At 37.2% G+C, this 26,599-nt stretch overlaps 1 protein-coding gene across 1 annotated transcript in view; it reads right to left on the minus strand.

Moving 5' to 3' along the window:
* LOC143249853 (all trans-polyprenyl-diphosphate synthase PDSS1-like) overlaps window positions 1-26,599 on the minus strand; it is a 54,342-nt gene that overhangs the window by 9,777 nt on the left and 17,966 nt on the right. The window contains exons 2-5 of the mRNA XM_076500402.1: window positions 14,996-15,214; window positions 13,942-14,075; window positions 12,246-12,384; window positions 924-1,013 (exon numbers count right to left, since the gene is read on the minus strand). Coding sequence (XP_076356517.1) covers window positions 924-1,013; window positions 12,246-12,384; window positions 13,942-14,075; window positions 14,996-15,214 — 582 coding nt within the window. The remainder of the gene's footprint in view (window positions 1-923; window positions 1,014-12,245; window positions 12,385-13,941; window positions 14,076-14,995; window positions 15,215-26,599) is intronic.

The raw sequence follows: 26,599 nt of genomic DNA on the forward strand, positions 1-26,599 counted from the left end.
CCATCAAGAGTTGCTGTAAAGATACAATAAAGGAACTTTCAAGTATTGTCTTTCTAATGTTAAAGAGAATGTGGTTTTGAATGTTTTTGCATTACTGCATGTGCATCATAAACATTTTGTTTGGACTGAAAGCAGTAGTAGACCCACAGAAATTTTACTGTTTAATAATAATATCTCCTTCTAACAGATATGAATAATAATACCCTGTTGTTTAAGATGATAATGACAGAGCATGTTTATTTTTAAAAGTCAGGTAAAGAACAAATTTTTAGATCTTTCTGCAAATGTGTACATCTCATACATTTAAGGTAAGCTGTTCCATTTGATTTCATTTCAGCATTTACACGATTGAAGTTCTCAAATCTCAGGGTCATAGGTTCGAATCCCTATCTCACCAAACATATTGACTCTTTCAGTCTTGGGGAGATGTTATAATGTTACAGTCAATCCCACTATTCCCTGGTAAAAGAGTAGCTCAAGAGTTGGCAGTGGGTGGTGATGACTAGCTGCCTTCCTTCAAGTCTTACACTGCTAAATTAGGGATGGCCAGAGCAGATAGCTCTTGTGTAGCTTTGTGCCATGTTCAAAACAAATCAAACAAAGTTCTCGAGTATTGGCTTTCCATTTTAGGTTTTTCAGAAACATGATTCTGGAATGATTTTTTTTTTTTTTTCACGAATATATCATGATCTGTACAATCTGGTAAGTCAGGGTTCATTCAAAGAACTTTTCGATTTACTATGTCGCTTTAACTTTGTCATAGAGCTTAGTTCTGCTTTTATTAAACATTAGCATTTGATTTTCTGAATTACTGAAATAGGGAAACAGTGAGGCCACCAAAGATGCATCCTTAATGAATAAAAAAATATATATGGTATGGTTTCAGAAACATAATAAGTAGGTATTAAACATTCTCCACTTGCCTGCGTCAACATGATAACAACTTCTTCATTACCAATACGAGCAAGAATCCTGCCAGCTTTGGACAGTATAAAATCTCCAGCTAAGATTGCCTATAATAAAAGAAAAAGAATTATTTGAATGATGAAGTATATATTTTTAAGTGGAAATCATTTCCTAAGCCTCAAGAACCTTATTATTCTTAGTTGATTTTCTTACCATTGTTAACTGTATTCCTTATTCCTCACTATGACCAGATTATTTACGCACACATTTTTTACTGGAAGGAGACATAAAACATTTTAATGTCAGGTAGTATAATAAGTAGATGAAATGTACTATATTTTACTACACTGCATCAATCTTCTTGATACCAAAGCCACTAGTCCACTGCTGGTAGAGTAGTAAGTCTCTGGATTTAAAACACTAAAATGAGGGGTTTGATTCCCCTTGGTGGACTCAGCAGATAGCTCAATGTGGCTTTGCTGTAAGAAAACACTCACACACACACAAAATCAGTAACATATCCAGGCTGGAGTGGGTGGGAAGCAGAGGATTCCAGGTTGCATGGAACATATATAATTGTCTCATTACTAAAATTCTATTAAAATGTTATTTTCAAATTAACTTTTCTATTAAAAACAAAAGTAGATATTTTTCTGTCATAAATAAAATGAACCACAAATTCCTATTGCTTCAGTGCCTCACAGACAGTCATGTTTGACCATTGGATTGGTTCCCTCTCCTCTCGGGTAATCACAGATACGCCATTGACACACAATGTGTCATCAGAGTTCTAATTAATTTTAGGATAAATCTTATCTTGAAAGTATGAGAGGTGTATTTATAAAACAGGTTCTTAGCAAGTGGTAATCAAACTGAACCTCACAGGTTAACAAAGGTAACCCAATTTGGTCACTTACTCTGGTTAACGTAGAATCTGAATATGTTTTATTACTGATCTACGATTTCTTATGTTCATGATTAATAATGATGTCACATACTCAATACTACAACTACTACAGAATTTAAAGATGTACCCTACTGAAACAACAAATATTTTAAAAACATCTGTTTTTTGTTCTTTTTAAAATTGGTAGCTAAAGACGATTATCCAATTTAGTTTCATGTTTCTGTTTTCTGACACACAAAATCGTGTTCAGTGATCTCCCTTGTTTACTAACATAAGTAAACAGGTCACTTGATTTTTGGAAAAGAATCCCACCTGTAACACCCTGGTCATGAGCCAGCATAGGTTTTGAAATTATGCGGATGCGGTTTTCAGACCCTAAATCATATTTCTTTACATTCGGTGAGAAGAGCACAGATAGTCCACTGCTTTGTTTTGTGCCAAAATAGATTTCACATTACAATAATGTTTCCATGTAAACAATATATGAAAATCCATCATCTATAAAATACCAGTATTATTTGTTAAATAGAAAGAATTAAATTACTTTGATGTGACACTCTGTAAGAACACATCATGCAAAACTATTAGCAATAATTTCTAATTTTCCCTTGTAATTAATGTCCAACTTACAAACCAATTTAATTTCAATTTTGTTTTCTTAATATAAATTTATTTATTATTTACAAAGACTTATATTGGCTGTAAGTTCTAGAAGATCTAAATATGGAATTGTTGTTGCTATTGTAACACAAAGTTATAAAATGGTTTATTATTTGCACCCAGTGTTCAAAGGCGTGGCAAAGGAAGATCTGGATTGTTTTCTGAAAACTTTCAGGCAGATAACTGCTTGGAAATGCTGGACTCAAGAGCAGGTAGTTAAGCCCTGAATTCCATTTAACATCTTGGCAATGCACAACAAGAGTGGAAAATGTTTATGTTCAGGTATGTTACTGACTTGACCCGATGAAGAACTCAACAATCAAATAGGCTGAATTTAGTTTAGTAGCAAAACACTACCAAGAGTCTGGCCATTTATGCAGGTAATTTTCACTGTCTGAATGGATCAACTTATTTTGTGATGGCTCCAGCAGATTGTGAAAATATACTTATTAATAAGGTTTTCAAAGAGACCATGAGGTACCAACTGTGTGCGAGGGAGGTCCCTTACTTAAATGTTGCAGTTCCTATTGTGGTTATGCATGAAGTTATAGTTTCAAGCTGGTAAGTAGAAAGGAAGAAGCCTGCAGGGGACAGCTACTATGGTTATACTTGAATTGGACTGTCTTACTCAGGTGCTTCTGCTATGTCAAGTTCAAGCAATGCTTAAGGTTATGAGGCCATCCACAAAATTCTGATGCTATGATGCAACCACACTGGATTTTAGTGTATGGGTAAGGTTATCCAGATCTACCCATGGTTTATATGCTACAACTCAGAACTACAATGATTCACCTTGAATGTCATAAAGGATAACACCTGAAGCATTTACTTTTGTTGTGGCATAGCAAATGTGGCACGTTTATTGGTTCTAAATGATGGTTCAGCAGATGCTAAAGAATCAACAACACCTGCAATTTGTCAGGTAGCAAAGTAGGCATGGATATTGGTTTTGATCAATGGCTTAAGAGGTCCAGGAGAATTAATATACAGGAAATACTGTTGAAACAGCTCTGGAAACTGAAGGAGCCCAGCAAAATCTGGCTTTTGATTTGGGAAGGCATGATAGATAGCTTGCACTAAAAATTTGGTGATCATTCCAGTTATCTCATGGCTAGACAGTCCTTTGTATGCATCTGTTTCCTGATTTATAATACAGGCAGGCAGAACAATGTTGATCTTGCAATACATCAAGCTCAGCAAATAAGAGCAGGCCAATAGATGATGACTTTATTCTGGTAAATGGAAAAAGACTAGATATAAATTGAAAAGTACAGCCCTTGGAATTGTGCTTAAGAAATGTCAGTTGCAGAATAAAGGTGATTATTTCCAATCTTGGATCTGGCATCTTCAGGATATATTAATTTCAGTAATCATCTATCAATTTTACCTGCACAGCTAGTAAACTAATGTTTTGTAGGGTGTTATCTGATGTCAGCTAGATTGGGCAGAGGAATAGTGGACTGCATGAATGTATGTAATGAATGGAATAACATATACACAAGTTTTGTCCTGTGGTTGACTAAGGAATACATTTTGTATTGGTACACTAATGTATCAGTAACATGTGATGCAGTTATGGAAGTCACAAAAAACATTAACTGTTTTCTTGCCAAAAAAGTAACCAACATTAATTTTGAAAGTTATTTGTCTAAGAAGAGATGAAGTCCTGGTGCTGTTTTGTAATTATGGGCAATTGCTTATCCAACTCTGTGCTGTTATGGCCAAAGATATGATTAAAGGAGTGGAATAACCAAGGCTAAATAGAAATAAAACTATGGTTTCATCTGTCACACTGTAGCTGAAAACAAATACAAGGGCACTACACATCTGAGATTGTTGGCTGAGGTTTTTGCAAACTATCTAGACCAGGGGTCACCAAACTTTTTCACAGGGGGCCAGATGACTTGGGAAATGAGAAACTCAGGCCACATGATCATTATGTTTAATGCTCATAAGCTAGAATGAAAGCTCTCTGTAAAAGACTTAACACTAAGTTTAGGATGCCACATTAGCCATGTGGGAGTAGCATGCAACACACACATATCATAAGAAACAAACAGAAATACAACCAACATTTTTATTTACCAAAAGGTTATCAAAGAAGGTAACATTAGCAAAAACAATTGTCACATCGCATATAGTGAGTACATATCTGAATTTCACTAAGCATAAAAAAGTTAGTGAGATTTATGAAACTGGCGTTTGGCTTTCAAAATATTTTCAATGCTCGGTTTTGAATTGCTGCATCCTATCATTAGAATTGCTTTCAAATGTTCATCAGTCAACCTTGATTGATGTACCGACTTCACATACTTCATTTTTGAAAATGCTTGTTCACAGACATAAGTTGTTCCGAACATTGATGCCATACCAGATGCAAACTGCTTCAGCTTTGGAAAATCATCTTCAGGTATGCAGTTGCAAAATTCAGTAAGTTGCCCCTCTCTGTGTTTTGCTTTCAACAAGTCATTTCCTTGCAAATCGATGACCTCCAGCTGAAGTTCCACTGGCACGTCATCAATGACACAATCAAAAGGATTCTGAAAAAGGAGAATGTCAATTTCGATTCTGTCGAGATCCAAAAATTTCTCTAAAAATGCTTATTTAAGTCACCAATAATCTTTTTCTGAAACTCCAGGTTGACATCTTCTGTGATTCCAGCATGAAACTCATTGAAACACTGAAAATGAGAGAGGTTTCCTCCTTCCAAATGTGCACAATGACAGCTTTCTCCGAAATCCTTTAATGATTCTATAGAGATCACGGACAAGGTTATTCTTCCCCTGAAATTTCAAGTTCAATTCGTTCATGTGGGATGTGATGTCAACCAAAAGTGACAACTTTGACAACCAGGTTGGATCTGACAGAAGTGGATTGGCTCTATATTTCTCGATAAGAAATATATCTATTTCTCTTCTCAGCTTATAAAAATGAAACAAGGCTTTACGCAGCTGAGCCACCTCACCACCGTGTGATAAGGCAAGTCACAGAAATCCAAATCAATTTCTTCAAGAAACACCTTGAACTGGCAATGATTAAGTGCATGACTCTGAATGAAGTTCACTGCAGAAATGACTGGTTTCAGTATGCAAGAAATATCTAAGTTTTTTCCACAGAGTGCTTGGGAGTTGAAGATCTTCCAACTGTTTCCTGATCAGCCCCACCATACCCTTCTTTACTCCAGCCATGTTTTCCCTCCATCAACTGTTACACCTCTAAGCTGATTCCACTGAAGGATATAGTCTTGCAAAGTTTTTTTATGCACTTCCATGAAAATGTTTTCTCCAGTTGTTCTTCTGTGCATGTTGCAAACTGATGCCAATTCGTCTGTGATCTGAAAGTCCAAATTAACTCCACCAATAAACACAAGAAGTTGTGATGTAATCGAGAGATCAGTAGACTCGTACAGAAGCTTTTTGGCGTATCTGTAATGCGATGTTCTCTTGCTCGCCGTACAACTGAAGTTGCTGAAAGGCTAATACTTTAAAAGAAATTGGCTTTTTCAGGACACAGCTCATTTGCTGCTTCCATCTTACACTTTTTGATGAAGTTGCTGTCAGTAAAAGGTTTTCCTCACTCTGCCTGCCTATGCACTATTTTGTAACTTGTACGAGTGACAGATTCATTTTCAGCAAACTTTCATGATTTCAAATTTCTCAGAACAGAACTTTCCTGAAAATTTCAAATATGTTGATAGATGTTTTGTTTCATAGTGACGTTGAAGATTGTACTCTTTCAAAATGGCAACACTTTTGGTGCATATCACACAAGTAGCTTTCTGGTTTTTTTGTTTCTGCAAAGAAGTACTTTTCTCCCCATTCTTCATTGACATTCAGAGTCCACTTTTGTTTTTTTAAAAGTAGCCATAATGATGGGCGAAATAAAACAGGATCTAAAAATGAAAAACACAGAATGTTGGGAGAAAAGTATTGTACACAAACAAAATATATTGAAACGTACGTTTGCCACGACACTTACCTAAGAACGAGTTACGAAAAGTGCATAACCCGACTACTAAGAGAAATGAGCTTGCTGAAGGGGTAACCCTAGGTTGCTGAATTTGCAAGATGAGTCAATAGGAAGAGGGTTAAGTCTGTACTTGTTTTCGAAATCCTAATGCTTTCATTATGAATAAACGGGCAGCAAGGACAAAACAAGAATTTTCCTATTGGTTAGAAAATGCACGTGAGAACCTCAATATTCTTTTTATCATAACGTCTTGTGTTTGCCAGCTTAAAGCAACCATTGATGTAATTTATTTTGTAATGACAGTCGAATATTTGATGAAATGTCACTTTTTATTTCCAAGGGACCAGCTGCTGGCAGGTCTGAAAAAATGACCTCGAGGGTCGATCCGCCTGCGGGCTGTAGTTTGGTGATCCCTGATCTAGACTTAGATTTGTTGGTTGAATATGGTTATTTTTGGGACCAGATGAAGAGCTGTGATTCACCCTACAAAGATACAGATGATGTATATCAAATATATATCAACCACATCACCACATTTCATGAACCAGTAAGGATTTAGCCTACAATGAAATACAGTTGATGTTGAAGTACAAAACCATACCACCTTTGAAAACTACGTTTGTTTGTTTCTAGTAGTGATTTTCAGGAACAGAGAAAGAACTACAAGTTTCTGTATTGAATTTCATACTGGTAAGTCGAGCTGGACAGTAAGAGCGGGCCTGAAACATCTATTAGTTCATGAGATTATTTGAATGACTTTGACATAATGCTACTTGGTCTGGATAATGCATCTGTCACTCTCAAGACAGCATGGAGCTTACACTGGAGGGCTGGAATTGGAGAGAGAAAAGAGACCTGGTCTATACTGACAATGCTTTAATGTTTGGTTACAATTTCGAGTCTCCCAGCAAATAACCTGCAAACAGAATTGTAGTGAATAAACAAAACACTCTTGAAATAATAATCAGTGATGTCGAGAAAACCCACTTGTAGAGAAATATGTACGTAAAACACTCTTGAAACTGTAACTAGGAAACTATGTGCTCATGCACAAGATAGTAAAGTTCCTCTGTCACATTTTATGTGAAGATGGGGTCTCCACCAACCCTGCTAAAATAGCAGTGGTTAACTAGCCTCAGTCCAAGATCAAATTAGAAATGCATTTGTTTACATCATATTATCAGTGCTTTGTGGCCACCTTTTTTAAGATAGTTACATCATTGTTTGCTCTCTCTAAAACTGAGATAGACTATGAAAAGAACAAGGAATATCAACAAGCACTGCAATTCCTAAAACAATAATGGACTTGTGCAAAGTATGGAAACATCAAGGTATTACCCATGTTTCTGCTAACAATCAATGGTGCTTCTGGCTGCATTTCAGTCGATATGATGGGTGCTGGTCTGTATATTGTACGCCATATGCTACTCAGAGTAGAATAGCTCTAACAGAAAATTATTGGGTCTTCTTTACAAAGGGTATCTCTGGATAATGTTGGTCCAGCACTGGATATTGAGCAATGTTATCAGTACTTATTCATTCCCATTGACTACTCCATAAAGTGTGTCAAGGTTTATCCATCGGGTGATACATGGACACAGTCACAACTACTGTTAGTGGAACACTGGATAGTACAAATTGAAGTACCAGTAGAGATCCAATTTTATCAGTGAGCTATTTGAATATCCAGTTGTTTTTTAATTATTAGGTGTGTGATGAAGATGTTAGTTTGCTTTATTATTCAAAGTAAGATGGTTTTGCAGAATGGATAATACAATGGCTATCTCATCAATCTTGAAGAAGCTGAGCCTCAAGAAGCCCAGCCACTGACTACACCAATCATGATGATGACACCCAAGTAGGAGTCAGTACTGGCCAAGAATAAATGTTACCAATTATATATAACACCACAAGTGTTTACATCTTGAATGAGAGTACTACATCCTTAAGCCCAATAAAAATGTTCTGGAGTGTGGATTTTCCAGGAGAGGTGGGCAGAACTCAAGGTCAGGGTAATACATGCTTTCACTGGACTGGAGCTCCAGCTGTCAGGGTTTATACCACTACAAAGTCAGTAATACATACTAGCCAGTAAGCTTCTTCACTACCATCTTGCCAATGAGGAAACATCCATTCATTGACAGTATAGACCACCACCCAGAAGAGGTAAAGGACCTTTATTTTGGCATTTGCAAAGGTATCACTGGCTAAGTGATTCTAATAACAAACAAGAGATTATCAAGGGAGGAGGCTCCTGATAAGCCCCCCACAGGTTAGGACAGACTGCTATGTACAAGACACTGCCTGGAATAATTTAAATGTATTTTGTATATTTTATTCACAGACACAAAAGTTCTATAGATAATTATGTGATACTGTATTTTAGTTCTTTTTTTACTGTTTAGTATTTATTCCTGAAAGCTAGTTGATAGATAAATATATTGTGCTAGTTTATGTACAGCTTCTTTCGAGTTTAATATCTTAAAAAATAAATACTGAAAGATAGTTCAGTAGTTCTTTTCTGAGGTTGCCATGGTAGTTTAAGTTAGAGTTATTTCTGTGGTAAATGATCAAAAGTTTTTTGTTTAAGTTTAATCCTCTTAATGGGTTGTGTGAGAGTATTAAGGGTTAGTTTCATGTTTGTTTACAGGGTTTCATTCTTGTTTTTTACTAGTCTTTTTATATTACTAATACTTCACATGTACATAATTTTCCTTGCTAGAGTTTTTCTTATTTCTTAAGTATGGGTTTTCTTGTGTCAAAGGAGGTTTGTTATTTTACCTGTTTCATTCATAATGCATTACACTATTCCATCCTAAAATGGTAGGTAGTCTTCGTTATATATTTGTTTTTGTTTCTGCACTTTTTCTTTATAAAAGTATATTTTGTATGTGCATTTGTATGTGCGATATTTATTAAGGATATTTTTTGTATTATATAATATTCTTTGAGCTCATGTGTAGCAACTCAATATGAACTAATGTGAGGAATTAATATCAACTATCCTTCCAAAATTACTATGTATGTGATCATGAAATCTCGCAACCTTTTAGAAAAAAGAATAAGTTAGTTACACACAAAACAACAAATGTGTTAATAAAGTATTTGTTATTAAGAATTGATGACACCAGTCTCACTCTAACTCTGAGTAGTTTGAGTTCAAGTTGTTATTCATGTGAAGAATGAAAATAGTCTAACTTATCATACACTTTGCACATTTCACTTGCATAACTTTTAAAGTCTTTGAAATGCATATTTACAATTTTGTTTTTCAGTATCCATGTACACTGTATTTGATATTTATTCTCCTCTGCTAAGAAATATTGCTAAATAAGCAATATAGCATCAAATGAATAGATGATAACTCTGAGAAGAAATGTATATCACAGAGTTTAACAGTACTCAGTGCAAGTTCATGGAATGTGCACCTGAACATACACCCATGGATGTGTGTGTGTGTATGTGTGAATATATATAATTCTCACTCAATTTTTTTTTTAAATTTTGTGATTACAGAGATTTGCTTTTAGATTTGAATTATAGTGCTTTATTTAAGGGTTGCGTTGTTCACATTGAATGTAAAGTGTTTACAGGAGAACAAAAGATTAACATACTTGTTGAACATGTTGAAGTCAAATTTATTTGTTGGCTTGAAGTAAGCCTGAAACAAAGGGGAAGTGACATACAGTGCAGTTTCCTCATCCTTATTTTGATATAGAATTTTTCAAAAAAAATTGTTTATTTTGAGTCTATTTAGTTTAAACATAAACATGTTTTTCATAAAAAAATAAGTTGATTTTGCTCTTGCTGCCTTTGTTGTTATCTGAAGATTATATCTGTTCTGCCTTTGAGAGATATTACTGTAACGCTGCATGTTGTGCAGAAAGTCCTTCAGCAGTGGCCTTCACTGGTTAAACTGATAATATCTATGGCCTCTCACATGTTGAATGAGAATGACCATCATTCTTCAACTGGAAATGTTAGGCTTAAACAGTCTACATAGAATCTCAGGAAGAACATCATGAAAGAAACAAAAAATGGTTAATTTACTAATTCAGTATATGGTGACCATTCAGTATCCAAAAATCATGCATGAACCTTTGGTTTTTGTCTATTAAATGAATAAAAATAGTTTTCATTTTGTGTAACTCATGCCCAATATTTTTATTTCCTAGCTTGAAATCAGTTAATAGTTAAGTTCAGATGTGCTTCATAATTTATCCTGCCAATCCTCTTGTTATAAAGCAGATCCACCCAATATTTGTTTCTGAAATCAGTTTAACTGAAGAATACCACAGTACAAGAAGCTTAAAAACAATTAAACTGGACAATTTCTATATTCGAATTTTGTTAGGAAGTATAAAAAAAATTGTCTTTCTGGTGATACCTTATTTAATATTATATTTATTGTACTACATCCAAGTGATATATAAACAGATAAAGTTGTTTTAATTTCCTATAGTGAGATAATGAGTCAATTACTGTACTAAAAATTATAGGAAAAACTAAATGTGTGTATATAATGTCCAACAGCTAAATACTAAACACCAAAATATTTATTAAAAAAAATACCAACCTTCCTATTTAACTTGGAAAAACAAGAATTTCTAAGTGATGAAAGGTACAATGAACATCTGTAGAAAAATTCCCTACATCATATTTCTCGCAGGAATAAATAAAAAAACTTTAAAGTACAATAAACTTTGACTCTTACTAAAAATTGACCACAACTTTGCTTTAAATATGCACTTAGCTGATAGGCGAATAAAAGTTAAGCATTATTTTACTATTCCTCTTCTGAAAAGACACTTCATAAGTGACTCGCCCAATACAAAGAATAATAATTTTTTAAAGGTTAAATACCACAGTAAAGGCATCTATCAGAGATTTAATGCATAACCAATGACTATGATGCCGTAGATTATTGCAGAGAAGATGGATAGTAAGTGACCACAAATAATGAATGGGTCTTTGATTTCTAATGGAATGAAAATGAATTGTGCTTACAATTCTCGTACAAATTATGTTTGATTCCTCAGTCAGGTCATCGGCAAAAACAGCTTATATAACAAACGACAAAGTCAAAACATTTCAAAACTGTTAGATAATAAGACCTATTCTGCATTTAAATTCAAATAGGATCCAAGAATCTCGAAAGAAGCTTCCTGAAGTTAACATTACTTCGTGACTTATATTATGCAAAGATAAATATCAAGAAATTATGTTAAGAAATTCCCAATGAAAGAGATATTAGTATTTTTTTTAATTGCTCAGTTAATCTTTATGAATTGTGATGTTTGAGTCCACGTATTATAAATTATAAATATTATTTTGTGTCCACACAAGAAATAAAACCTTTACTAAACTAATAATATCGTTGAGCGCTGTTAGGTTTTCAGCAAATTTACACATTTGTGTTACTAATGTAAAGAAATACTCCTTATTTTTTATGTCTTTTGTAATTTTTTTTAATTATTTTAACATATGGAGCTTAATTTCGCGATAACAAGTTAAATTTCGAAATTTCTAGCGTATCGGCATACAAAGGTTTATACTGAAACTGAATTATATTGGTTAGGCAGGGAAGTATACCTACTTTGTTAAGGGCGAACATAAATTTTGAGCCCGTATTAATAAAGTGTGGAAAAAAGTGTTCAAATGATAATTAATTTATTACAAAGATGCTTTTGAACAATTACCTAAATACCCTTAGATATTTTTAATGGTTTCAAGTACGTTTTAAAATAATATAATGCGGGAAATGAAACTTAAAACCTCGATCTAAAAGTGTTATAACACAAACCTTGTTTTGCCCCCACAGTAAATTCACACTAGCCTTTCCTCTTCTTGTATCTGATGTATCGATGACGTCATCGTGAACTAGGCTAGCTGTGTGAATCATTTCTGCGACCAAAGCAATTTCTCGTTGGGATTTCAATACCCTAGAGAGGTCACAAGTTAGTTTTTATTCTCAAAAATAGAGAACGCTCTTAAATCATTTAATAATCATATTATACATCATCCATATATATCTTGCTTACTCTTATAAACGACGTCTCATTTAATAACACGGTAAATATTTATCACATTCTTTAAACTGTATTTATATAAATTGCTAATTGATTTAGGGTTTCAAAGGTTGCTCTATAAAAGGTGTTTAATTTAAGGATTTAAAAAGACAATCTTTTTCGAGCTAGTGACTAAGAACATTGTATAATACAGATGTTGAGTACGTCATATTAAAAAACATGGAGCCTCACGGCATTTATATTCATATCACCATGTCCAGTCGTACTCTACTTGACGACCGTTCATCTTGACAAATTCTATGCAGTGTAGTTTTAAATGCAAGTCTCCATTGTAAGGTTGTTGTGTCCAAAGCATACCATTTCTCCCTGTAAGCTTTGCATAATCGAACACGTGTACGAGGATGATGGTTATCTAATGCCTATTTCAACAGTGGTTACACAGAAATTTATTAGCGTTGTATTGTTTATTTATGGAATAGCATGAGTAATCTTTTAATTCACCAGCTGCTTGAGATATGTGGCTGTTGAACAACAAGTATAAGTGGAAGCTTTATCTTGGTGATCCCACACCCTTCTGGATTATGTTGTATGTTGGTCCCTGGAATAAATGGACGTTTTTTATCACTGAGCATTGTGTTCTTTGATTCTCACCTTTTAGAGGATCTGACGCTTTGCTTACCATGGTTGGGGTATGACTTGTTAAAGGCCTCTTTGTAAATGGTCTAGGTACCCCATGTTGATCCATATTGCTGTTTTCTAATGCCATTAAATAGAATGGATATCCATTTCTTCAAAAGTAAAAATCTCAGATATTAACACATCTTTATGAAATGTGTACATCCTTATTTCACGTTTGAAATAGCTGTTATATACTCTTCATAAAAGCAATCGATTCTCGGAGACATTATAACGCCTATGTAACGTCAAAGTAGTTGATCTGATATATTTACCATTCTGTCGCGACTTTAAATCAGCTAAATGATTTCCTTATTCAAAATCTTTTTGAAATAATATACTTAATTTGGTTAACATTTGTGAACACTTGACTGACAATATGGGTCATTATTAATATTTTAACGAAACTAATAAAAATATAGTTCAATATATTTAAGTATTTGCTTAAACACATCGCAAATTGCTTTGCAAATGTTTAAACTACACCTAACGTCTAAGCCACAATGACGATTATAAAAAATGAGAGGACGCCTATTAAATTCAGTAACAGTACCGAATGTTTTGTTACTTCTAGCCTAAATTACGTTCTTAAAAACCACACCTATTTATTTACACTTTTCCAATCATGTAATTAGTATTTCTGTCATGAGTTCTTAAAATGGACGATAAAACAAAAACTGATAGAAAAAATCACTATATTCCCATTTTCTTAACCTAACCCTAAAATGTGCATTAGGTGTGGAGTGCCGTTAAATTATATTATCAAACTACGCAGAAGTAATGTGGTTTACTTACTCCCTTGTGTCGTGCGTGTGATAGTTCACTGCCCTAGAAACCAGAGCGATTAACATCGGGCGAAAAATTTTACCATTACCGTCGAAGTAGTATCTAGATATTTGTCTCAGGTGTTCCATCGGGACCCATAACTCCTGTAAACGTAATCACGACTTGGGTTAGAAAGTGCATGGTGATAACAGACTGAAAACAATGACAAAAAGTTTCATATTTTTTGTGTTGTCTAGTATTAAATTTAGTTGGTGATGCATTGTTAAAATTTTTTTATAAGAAACAGAACATGGGAGTGATAGACTTTCTATCCATTTCTAGCTTCTCTTCACGAGTTTTACAATTAAAAGAAAATTCTGCTGTGGCCAGGTGGTGAGGGCACTTGTCTCGGAATTTCCGTCCCACAAAACATACTCGCCTTAGAGGACGTTATAAAGTATGGTCCATTCCACTATTTGCTGGTAAAAGAGTAGCCCAAGAGTTGGCGGTGGGTGATGATGACTAGCTGCCTTCCTCTTACACTGCTCAATTAGGGATGGCTAGCGCAGATAGCCTTCGTGTAGCTTTGCGCGAAGTTAAAAACAAACCAAATCTGGAGTTGAATACCAGGTTTTAGTGTTTTAAGTCAAACACCTTACGACTGGCCCTGATGATGTAATAATTGTATTTAAAAAAAAAATAACACCAACAGCAGGGAGAAAATGACATAGCTTATTCACCAAATTACAAAGACAAAGATTTTATACGTTTAAAGAATGTTAAAGCCACAGTGGATGGAGTTATCCTAACCAAATTTGAATAAGGGTCAAGTAGGGCTATCTTAGCGCCAGAAATTAAAACTGCTTAAAAGTTGTTGTTTTTTTGTTTTTCGTCTACTTATAACAAATTACTCTCCTAGTCGCAAAGACCACAGAATCCGATCTATACTTTTATTCAGTTTCATTCAAAATAACCAAAGGAAACGATACAAAAAATAAATAAAATATTCCTTTTTAAACAAAAGACTAAATATTCAAGCTTAAACAAGTTCTTTTTTTACGTTTAAAGAAATAAATTAATTTACCTTTCTAATATCTGAAAACAATTCAGTAAGAACATCTTGTGTTAGCTTGTACGGGTCGTCTTGAATATCTGGTAAACTGCCTGGTTGTTGGACCGCTGAACTCTGTTGAAAGGGAGAGCAGGTGGAGACCTGAAGACGACTTTGGTGTGCAACTGAACCGATTACTAGCTTGGTAAGAAACGGAGGATGACTTCCAATCATCTTTAGAAGTGCTTGATCCTGATAAATATAACAAAAAAAAATTGTGACAAATGTGTAAGATTATGCGTGTTTAGTAAGTTAATTCAACTACAACAGAGTGAAGTAACTATATATAGATTACACGTGTTTTGTAAGTTACTTCAACCACAACAGAGTGAAGTAACTATATATAAATTACATGTGTTCAGTAAGTTACTTCAACCACAACAGAGTGAAGTAACTATATATAGATTGCACGTGTTTTGTAAGTTACTTCAACCACAACAGAGTGAAGTAACTATATATAGATTATATCTGTTCAGTAATTTACTTCAACCACAACAGAGTGAAGTAACTATATATAGATTATACCTGTTCAGTAAGTTACTTCAACCACAACAGAGTGAAGTAACTATATATAGATTATACCTGTTCAGTAAGTTACTTCAACCACAACAGAGTGAAGTAACTATATATAGATTATACCTGTTCAGTAAGTTACTTTAACCACAACAGAGTGAAGTAACTATATATAGATTACACGTGTTTTGTAAGTTACTTCAACCACAACAGAGTGAAGTAACTATATATAAATTACACGTGTTCAGTAAGTTACTTCAACCACAACAGAGTGAAGTAACTATATATAGATTATACGTGTTTAGTAAGTTACTTCAACCACAACAGAGTGAAGTAACTATATATAGATTACACGTGTTTTGTAAGTTACTTCAACCACAACAGAGAAGTAACTATACACAGATTATACCTGTTCAGTAAGTTACTTCAACCACAACAGAGTGAGTAACTATATATAGATTACACGTGTTTTGTAAGTTACTTCAACCACAACAGAGAAGTAACTATATATAGATTACACGTGTTTTGTAAGTTACTTCAACCACAACAGAGTGAAGTAACTATATATTGTTATATTTTCACAAATCTTTTTTTTACTTCTCTCTTTACGTTTTTAATCAGTTGTTGAACTGAAGCCTCTTCCCCATTTGTAAACATTTGTTAGATGTACCTTTAAGATGATAATCTATTGACTTTGTTAAAGCAATAAAGCTGTGATCGCTAGTTGTATATTTTATGTTTCTTTGTTTTTGAATTTCGCGTAAAGCTACATTAGGTCTACCTGCGCTAGCCGTCCCCAATTTAACAGTGTAAGACTAGAGGGAAGGCAGCTAGTCATCACCACCCAACTCTTGGGCTACTCTTTTACCAATGAATAGTGGAATTGACCGTCACATTATAAGCCCCCACGGCTGAAATGGCGAGTATGCTCGGTATGGTGGGGATTCGAATCCGCAACCCTCAGATTAGGTATGTTTGACTTATGACTAATCAATGTTGGAACTCGCGACTGAATAAAACACTTTATTTGTAAGCGTTTCAGGTGGACATTATGCGTGCCTTAGAGTAGTGCTGGGTTAACAAACAGCCAGTAAATGGACACAAAAAATGTTCCTTCTTTTGCTTTGTTTGTTTGTTTTGGAATTTCGCACAAAGCTACTCGAGGGCTATCTGTGCTAGCCGTCCCTAATTTAGTAGTGTAAGACTAGAGGGAAGGCACCTAGTCATCACCACTCACCGCCAACTCTTGGGCTACTCTTTTACCAATGAATAGTGGGATTGACCGTCACATTACACACTCCCACAGCTGGGAGGGCGAGCATGTTAAGCGCGACGCGGGCGCGAACCCGCGACCCTCGTATTACGAGTCGCACGCCTTACGCGCTCGGCCATGCCAGGCCTCCTTTTTTTGCTAATCTGTCCCACGATGAAAGCGTTTATTTAACTTTCACCCAAAACTTTAAGTTTAACAATTACTCACTGCACTCAGGATTTTCACCCAGCTACCAAATACGCTTACAATGGCCCCCCAGTTGCTCAGCGTATGTCTGCGGACTTACAACGCTAAAAACAGGGTTTCGATACCCGTGATGGGCGAAGCACAGATAGCCCATTGTGTGACTTTTTGCTTAATTCAAAACAACAACAACACTTACAATGTTTCAGACATATTTCTTCTTTACTTTACAATAACATCGACAAACAGAGGACTTTGGTAAAACCTCGCAGGGTCACTAACTTACTTAGATTACCATTCTTTTTACCACCTTGGAAATAAATAACATCGTCTCTAAAGGAGAGAATTTCTTAAACCACTACCTCACTGGAATAGACTAAGGTCTGAACAGTAAAGCTACTGAAATCGCAGCTTTTACTTTGACATGATCAACATTACCCATGCACTCTTCTGAAAACAAAATAACCTAATTGAAAACATCTCTTGTCAGTTTAATATTCCACAATTTGAAAAGAACTGTGGTTCATTTCTCTGTTGAACTTGGTGTTGTTAATACCACAATGAAACACTTACTTTATATATTTGTTTATTTCAAACATTTATCTTTAACTCAGTTTTTATTTAAATCCTGACAACCAATACACTCGAGACCGTCATCCTAAAAGCTATTTCATGGTTTAAGTTTCTTACAGGTGCAATTTCAAAATCTACTCAATGATTAATGCTGGAAGCGTTAACGTCTTGGGTGGTGTCATGTGTTCATTTGCTAGAAGCAGGGAAAGAAATATGCTCGGGTTCGAACTCTGGGTTCTATTAGCCCTGTAAGGAGGTGCTAGGTGCTACTGGTTTCTGTGTCTGTCTAGTAGCTAGATTTGAACAGCCCTTTATTAATTTTAGGGGAACATTACTTATGTTATTGGGTCCGGCATGGCCAGGTGGGCTAAGGCGTTCGACTCGTAATCTGAGGGTCGCGGGTTCGAATCCTCATCGTACCAAAGAGCTGTGGGGGCGTTATAATGTGGCGGCCAATTCCACTATTCGTTGAAAAAGAGTAGCCCAAAAGTTGTCGGTGTGTGATGATGACTAACTGTCTTCCCTCTAGTCTTACACTGATAAATTTGGGACGGCTAACGCACATAGCTCTGGTGTAACTTTGCGCGAAATTAAAAAAACAAACAAATTTACGTCATCATAAAGTGAAGTTTTTATACAGTGTAGTGTTTGTGTGAAAATATCACTCAGCCAGCATACGTTGTCTTGTGTGTAGGTGTGTTTGCTTACAGCAAAGCCACATCAGGCTATGTGCTGTGTCCACCGAGGGAAATCTCACCGCTTATTTTAGTGTTGTAAGTCCGAAGACTTACATCTGTCCCAGCAGGGGACAAATGATAAAAGATTAGAATGGAAGGTAAAGTATATACGTCTAAACTAATTTTATTTTAATATATTTTAACGTATTAAAAGAATTGTATTTTACCTTTGTATGTTTTGATGTTTGTTTTTTTTTAATTTCGCAAAAAGCTACTCGAGGGCTATCTGTGCTAGCCGTCCCTAATTTAGCAGTGTAAGACTAGAGGGAAGGCAGCTAGTCATCACCATCCACCGCCAACTCTTGGGCTACTCTTTTACCAACGACTAGTGGGTTTGACCGTCATATTATAATGCCCCCACGGCTGAAAGGGCAAGCATGTTTGGTATGATGGGGAGTATATTTTAAGGAACTCTGTTGTACGTACTTAGGTTACGTACAAAGTAATTTGTATCCAGACATTCAGGGTAATAGGTTTTCAAAATCATGTATTTAAAATCTTAGACATAAAAAAGTGAATTTTATTCATTGCATAACAAGTTATATGTTCTATATCTCTGTTGTTATCCACATATCACACCGGTTGAGGTGCTTTTTGAATAAGTTTAGATTAAAAGTTCGGTTAAACTCCCCCTCAAGCCACCTCGGCATGGCCAGTTGGTTAGGGCGCTTGACTCGTAATCTGACAGACATAGCTTCGACTCCCCGTCACACCTAATATGCTTGATCTTTCAGCCGTGGGGGCGTTATAATGTGACTATTAATCCCACTATTCAGTGGTAAAAGGTTGGTTTGTTTAGTGTTTTATGGCGTAGAGCAACTAGACTATCTACGCCAAACATTCGCTTAAAATTATTAAAAGGAAATTAAGGTAAAGTTTAATTTTTGAATTAAAAAAATAAATATTAAATCCAATTTTTACATCTAGTCTACAGCAGTAAGAGAAAAACTACAGTAATACAAGTTGTAAAGGACTTTCTGTAGCATAATTTTAATTATTATAACTCACCAGGATGACTAACGGGTTGTTCAAACAGCAGCGTTAGACACCTGAAGTTGACCTTTCCAGTTCTGGTTTCGAGTTATTTGACATTATGGCCATTTTCTAATTTCAAATCGAACTAGATGGACTTTGATTCGTAAAAGAGAATCACATTAAAAAAGGTCTAATGTATAAATTAAAAAATGTATATAGCATTAGAAAGATTAATGGCCTTTAAAAAACTAAAAACATTTCTAAGATGGGCAGTGTCACCATCACCAATAACACTGTCTAATGTTACGGATAAACGTTGTAGCAAAACATGTTTAAAATGGTGCCGTCGTTGAGAGTCGTAACGACGGTTGACAGTAAAATGGGGCTTATTGTGACGTGAGTGTTACACAGACAACACATTGGCGCATCAGTCCCAGATGAAAGAAAACAATGAGTTAAAAACTGTGACCAATGCTTAGTCTAGTTACAACAACTTCCTCCTTCCGATCCTTACGGAAGCAAGATGGCCAAAGTCCAATATAAGGTTTTATTTGGAAAAGCTTGTTTTCACGTTGCTCACTCCAAGTCGACTATCAACTGGCACGGAACCGAGCTTTAAATACATGACAACAGTCACAGCAGTGATAGTGCCAGAGCAGACAGATTTAGCTGCGGTGTCGGGGAGCCAGTTCCCGCGAATACTAATGTGGCCTGGTATCCAGAAAAACTAGATAGAAGCAGATGTTAAAGAGAAATGTGCCAGTCGGTGTTTAATATCAGAGAGAACAGGGTGAGAAGTAATGCGAAGCGATTCCAGGGTCAGTAGAGAACTAAGTGAGTCACTATAAATAGTGCAGTTGGAGTACTGCATAGCTTCTATGTGATCCAGGGCAAGAGAAATGGCATACAGTTCAGCAGTGAACACAGAAACTGTAGAGGGGATTCTGCGGGCAACCACCGAACCACAACAAACCATGGCAGATTCCACACAGTCACCTGATTTCGAACCATCCGTATAAATATGAATGGAATAATGGTTCCAGGGATGTTCAGCAAATAACAGACAGTATTTATAATCGGAAGTGTCTGCTTTTCTCAGACGACTTAAAGATAGGTCACATTCGGGGACTGTAATAAGCCATGGTGGGATGGGCTGACCAGCGGATACAGCAATGTTATCCAAGGATAGACCCAATCCATCCAACTGCACCTGTATACGAAGGCCAAAAGGAGCAATGACAGATTCTTCTCTCCTAAAAAAGCATGACACACCGAGGAAGGAAAACACAACCACAGGTGGGATGCTTTGGTAAGAAATGAAGTTTCGAAGCATACAGTAGACAGTTGCAAAGGGCGGAGGTGCAAAGGAGGTTCATGAGACTTTGTGTATGAGCTCTGAATTGGGGAAGTGCAGAAAGCTCCGGTGCAGAGCCGAAGTCCCTGATGATGAATGGAGTCCAGAGCCATAGACCAGTGATTCATAGTTTACATGTAGTTTTGTTCAAATAAGAGCACAATATACCTTTAGCATAGAACATCGATCTGCTCCCCAAGTGGTGGAAGAGAGAAAGCAGATGTTCAATGCTCTTGTACATTTGACTCATAGCTGCTGGATATGTTGTATAAAGGTCAACTTACGGTCAAAGGTAAACCCCAAGAACTTTACCTCGGGAACCACAGGTAGCACAACTTCACTGATACGGAGTTCAGGATCAGGGTGAATATCCCGTTGGCGGCAAAAGTGCATGCAAACGGTTTTAGAGAGAGAAAAGTTAAACCCGTTTGCTGTGGTCCACTTCAGTAAACGATTGAGGGCAGTCTGTAGCTGCCGCTCAATATACTTCATGTTCGACAACTGACATGAGATGTGAAAGTCGTCAACATAGAGCCCATTTGCAACAGTAAGAGGGAGTTGTTGAGTAATGGCATTAATCTTTATACTGAAAAGTGCGACACTCAAAACTCAGCCCTGAGGGACTCCAAGTTCTTATAGAATAGAACGAGAAAGTGTCGAACCCACATGTACTTGGAATCGCATGTTCATTAACATTTTTTAATAAAAAAGGGGCAAATGGCCACGTAACCCATATACATGAAGATCTTGCAAAATGTCATACTGTCATTTGGTATCATAAGTCTTCTCAATGTCAAAGAATATTGATACAAGATGTTGTCGCTTGAGAAAGGCTTGTCTGATTGATGTATCAAGTCGAATCAGGTGGTCCATGGCGAAGTGCTGTCGTCGGAACCCACACTGGGTGGACGAGTGGAGGTTGTTTGATTCGAGAAACCAAACAAGATGAGCAGTAACCATCCTCTCTAAGGTCTTGGGATTCTTTCCAGGCTGAGAGAAAGGTAGGGCAATAGCCTGGTACCAGGCAACAGGAAGAATATTCTCCTGCCAGATCTGGTCAAAAACAATCAGAAGAATATCAAGAGAAGCAGGAGATAGACGCTGCAGAATTTCATGGTGTATATCATCAGGTCCGACCAATGTACCGCCAGACTGATGAAGGGCCAGTTTAAGTTCCACTAGTGTAAAGGGGCGATTATAGTCATAGAGACAATCAGCTCTGGCCGAGTCTTGATGGCTAAGAAGGTAGAGAATGAATCAGAAGTGCTATATACCTGGCAAAAGCTTTTACCTAGAGTATCGGCAATGACCTTTTAAATTTTGTCCCATTTGACTTTGGAATTGGTGGTAGAAGATAAGCTGACTGTGAATTTAATCCAAGAGTTCTTCTGGTTTTGACGTCTTACCCACCGAGCATGTGCACGGGCCTGCTGAAAAGCAATGCGGTGTGAGAGTGTGGGATACCTACGAAAAGTATTCCAAGCCTATTTTTGAGCCTTGCGTGACATGTGGTTGGCAAGATTCCACCACGGACGAGGATATCGTGTCGATGGTTTAGGAATACAGTCAGTTACTGCTGCCACACAGTCGTCTATTGATGGCTTACGTACGATGGCAGGATCAAGTTCTCCAAAAGCAGTGGAAGAGGGACAATTTGCTTGATCCAGCTTCTACTGGAGCAGGTGGGTCGGGTGGCACAGATCACGGCCAGTCTCCCTCAAAATTATAGAAAATGATCATGCCTCGTGGATTATTGTCAATCCTCTATGAAAAATGGGAGAATAGTAAAGAGGAGCAAACTGAGAGATCAATAGCAGTAAAGGACAGACTAGGTGTATGAAAATAAGTATAAGAACCAATACTGAAAAGAGAAAAGTTGTGATAAGAGAGCATACGCTCTACAGAGCGACCCCTCCCATCAATATTAGCACTTCCCGAGAGGGGATAATGTCCATTAAAGTCCCACGAGATTAAAAAGTAAGACGGCAACTGTTCAATGAGAACATCAAGGTCTGATTGATAATAGGTCTCTCCAGGTGACAGGTAGAGAGAACAAACAGTGATGGTACGACTCACGAAAACACGGATGGCTTCGACCTCCAAGGGTGTGTCGAGTAGCAAAGACAGGGTGGGCAAATGCTGATCAACCAACAATGACATCCCTCCATGCACTCATCCATCACACAGCCTGTCATTTCTGTACAATGAAAACTGCCGAAAGGTGACTGTATTAACAGGTTTCAGAAATGTTTCCTGTAAGAAAAGAGGTACAGGATGGTAGGAAGCAATCAGTGCTTTGATGCCACCCAGATTAGAACGTAAACCTCGACAGTTCCATTGTATCAAGTCCGGCATGGCCAGGTGGGTTAAGGCGTTTGACTCGTAATTTAAGGGTCCAGGGTTCGAATCACGGTCGCAACAAACATGCTTTCCCTTTCAGTCGTGGGGGCGTTATAATGTGACGGTCAATCTTACTTTTGTTGGTAAAAGAGTAAGCCAAGAGTCGGTGCCTTCTCTCTAGTCTTACATAGCTAAATTAGGGACGGCTAGTGCAGATAGCCCTCGTGCAGCTTTGCACGAAATTCCAAAACAAACAAATCCATTCTATCAAGGTGGCCATTTTAATTTATGTGTAGGCGAATTGGATGGAGAGCCCTTTTGTTTACGACCACATCTTTTTCTTTATTGTCTTTATTTGAGGTAGGTCTATCGACCTCCATGGATCCTGCCTTAGGTCGATTGGGCAGGTCTTTGTTGTTGGAAGAGGATTACAGCGACTGCGAACTTGAACGAATGATCGTTTTGCATTTTGGGGTGGGAAAAGAAGATTTACCCGACGAAATACCCGTACCCAGAATAAAAGGAAGTGGATCTTGGGGTTTCCTGGAATGTATACTAGGGACAGAGATGGGTATGTTGACGTTGATTCATCAACTTTTTTAACCATGGACGTCAAAACACTTTTAATTTGGTTTGAGAATGATTTTTTGAGGCACGGAGAGATCCATCTGCACTCTCACTGTATTAGAGGAACGAAGTGCAACAGCATACGTCCGAGATGAAGTGGTGGACAGCAACTTTCGAGCCTCATGGTAACTAATGTTATGAATTGTTTTCAAATGCTGCACCTCTTTTTCTTCCAACCATTTAGGGTAAGAACGAAAGTAGGACAGGTGAGAGCCATTGCTATTGTCGCAATGAAGGTCCATTTTACACTCGTAGGCATCGTGGTCCTTGCCACCACAACGAGCACACGTTATGGAACCACGACATGATGTCTTCGAGTGACCAAACAGCTGACACTGGAAACATCTGAGAGGGTTTGGGATGTATGGCTGTAATTAAGATAACCTGTCTTGATGGTGGCAGGTGGACGCAATGATGCAAATCTCAGAATGAAGACACTGGTCGGCATCATAATTCCATCTTCGCGAGTGGAGATACACCTCACTGCAGAAACTCCTTGGGTAGAGAAACCAGCGAGAACCTCTGACTCGGGGATGCTCTTCAAATCCCTCTCAACAATAACTCCTTACGACGAATTCAAAGTAGCATGAAGCATAACCCCAATAGGTACATCCCCAATTGCCTTTGAATGCAAAAGGAGTTCACTGTGTTGAGATGTGGATGTTTTCACCAATATATCACCAGAACAAAGCTTCTTTACTGACTCTGGATAGCTAGCAAGTCCCTCTAGTCCCTTCCGAATGAAAAAGGGAGACATTTGCCTTAAAGATTTGTCTGAAAGCTAATGTAGGATAAGAAAATGAGGTACAGATGTTAAAGACATTGAAAATTACTTCTCAGAATCTCCAAGAGGTGGTCGTTTACATATGAACTAATTTTTCACTGTTTTATTTAATTTTTTTTAGTTGCAGGATCAATTATACAAAAAGAATACTTCGGTGCCCATTGATTCCACCTACCATGGAGCCCTACGAGGAGACGCACTACAATGCCAAACAAGGACACCACAGCAACGCCAGGGTTTCGTGAGCACTATACCCAAACATCAGCATCAGATAGAATGTCCACAACACTTGTGAGAACATTCATGGCACTTGGTTGACCTTAGACCATGTAGATCAGCCGACTGACTCAAGGAAGCCTACTCCAAGACTGCCCGTCTACAGGAATTAAAAATCAAAGTGATGTGTTAAGGTTGGACTCCTCAACCACCAGGATTCTCTTCTCCCCTTCACTGGCCACCACGCACGGCAAACACGTGGGTGGATGTTTAGATCACTGAAAGAACAAAACCTTCCCTGGGAGGTCCTCTTACCACGTACAGGAATCCACACTGAGGGGCGTTGGTAAAAGAGTAGCTTAGGAGTTGGACTTGGGTGGGGGTGACTAGCTGCCTTTTCTTTACCTCTCTGCCTTAGCTGCTAAATTAGGGATGGCTAGCGCAGATAGCCCTTGTTTAGCTATGCGCGAACCCAAACAACGCACGTAGTCTTAGTTATTAATAATAATAAATAAATAATTCCCGATTGTTTTAAATATGCGTTGTTACTTATGCAAATTAAATACAATATTTGTTATTAAGTTAATGATACAAGATACTATTTGTCTTATGACTTCAGATGTTAAGTTCTTCTCCATCTTACTAGTGTGATCAAAGTCGGATTAGGTTTTGTTTGTTTGTTACTAAGTTCAAATTATACAATAAGCTATCTGCGTTGTGCCCACCACAAGTATCGAAACCGGCTTTTTATTTAGCGTTATACGTTTCAAGAGTTATCCCTGAGCCAATGGAGGGAGGGGTTTAATGCACTCCTTTAAGATATACTGAAGAATCTAAAAACATTCTAACAATACTTATATACATAAAGCACAAGTCCCCGTTGCGCCAAACATGCTCGCTCTTTCAGCCGTGGGGGCGTTATAATGTGACGGTCAATCCCACTGTTCGTTGGTAAAAGAGTAGCCCAAGAGTTGGCGGTGGGTGGTGATGACTAGCTGCCTTTCCTCTAGTCTTACACTACTAAACTGGGGACGGTTAGCACAGATAGCCCTCGAGTAGCTTTGTGCGAAACTCAAAAACAAACAAACAAACAATAAAGCACAAAAACTTCTATCTGTCTATTAGCTAACTAGTCTTAAATCGTGGGGAAAATCTCGACCAAACTTTATGGGATGATAGTTTGAAACAAGAGGTATGTTATTGGAGGTTCAGACCCTTCTCCTCCTGCCATTATTGGTATTATTTAACGTAAGTTAACATCAACTAGATTCATGGGTAGCGTCACGTCCTTACACCAAATAAATTAAATAACTTTATCTACTCTAACAGCCACGATAACATTCATATAAAGAGCCGTTTTTTGAGTAATATCCACTTTTTACTTTGACCCGTGACCTTTCAACTTCAGCCGGTAAGACATTTCTTCGACCAATGACTCTTAAATTAATAAATCACGTGAAACAATGACCGTCACATTATAACGCACCCACGACTGAAAGGGCGAGCATGTTTGGCGCGACGGGGATGCCAACCCGCAACCCTCAGATTACGAGTCGCACGCCTTAACACGCTTGGCCATGCCGGGCCGAGGCTATATCTAAAATTAACCTAAAGTTGGGTTTATGTGTGGTATTAGCTGAGGAGGTCAACAATATTTTGGGGTAAAGAGGGCGTGTTCTTTGCTTCTATCAACGATTGGTACAATTTAAACTTAATGTTCAGGACATATCACTACAACTTTGGTGTTTCTTGTCGGAATAATTTTACACATTTCAAGACACCATTAAATAAGGGTTTATAAAAATCAATATTTTTCAAACACGTGAACAGTCAAAAGTCAATGTTGTAAATTTAATGTTTGTTTGTTTTTAAAGATAAATGGCCCGGCATGGCCAAGCGCGTAAGGCGTGCGACTCGTAATCCGAGGGTAGCGGGTTCGCGCCCGCGTCGCGCTAAACATGCTCGCCCTCCCAGCCGTGGGGGCGTATAATGTGACGGTCAA

Source organism: Tachypleus tridentatus, chromosome 4 (assembly GCF_004210375.1).
Source record: "Tachypleus tridentatus isolate NWPU-2018 chromosome 4, ASM421037v1, whole genome shotgun sequence".
Classification (NCBI taxonomy): domain Eukaryota; kingdom Metazoa; phylum Arthropoda; class Merostomata; order Xiphosura; family Limulidae; genus Tachypleus; species Tachypleus tridentatus.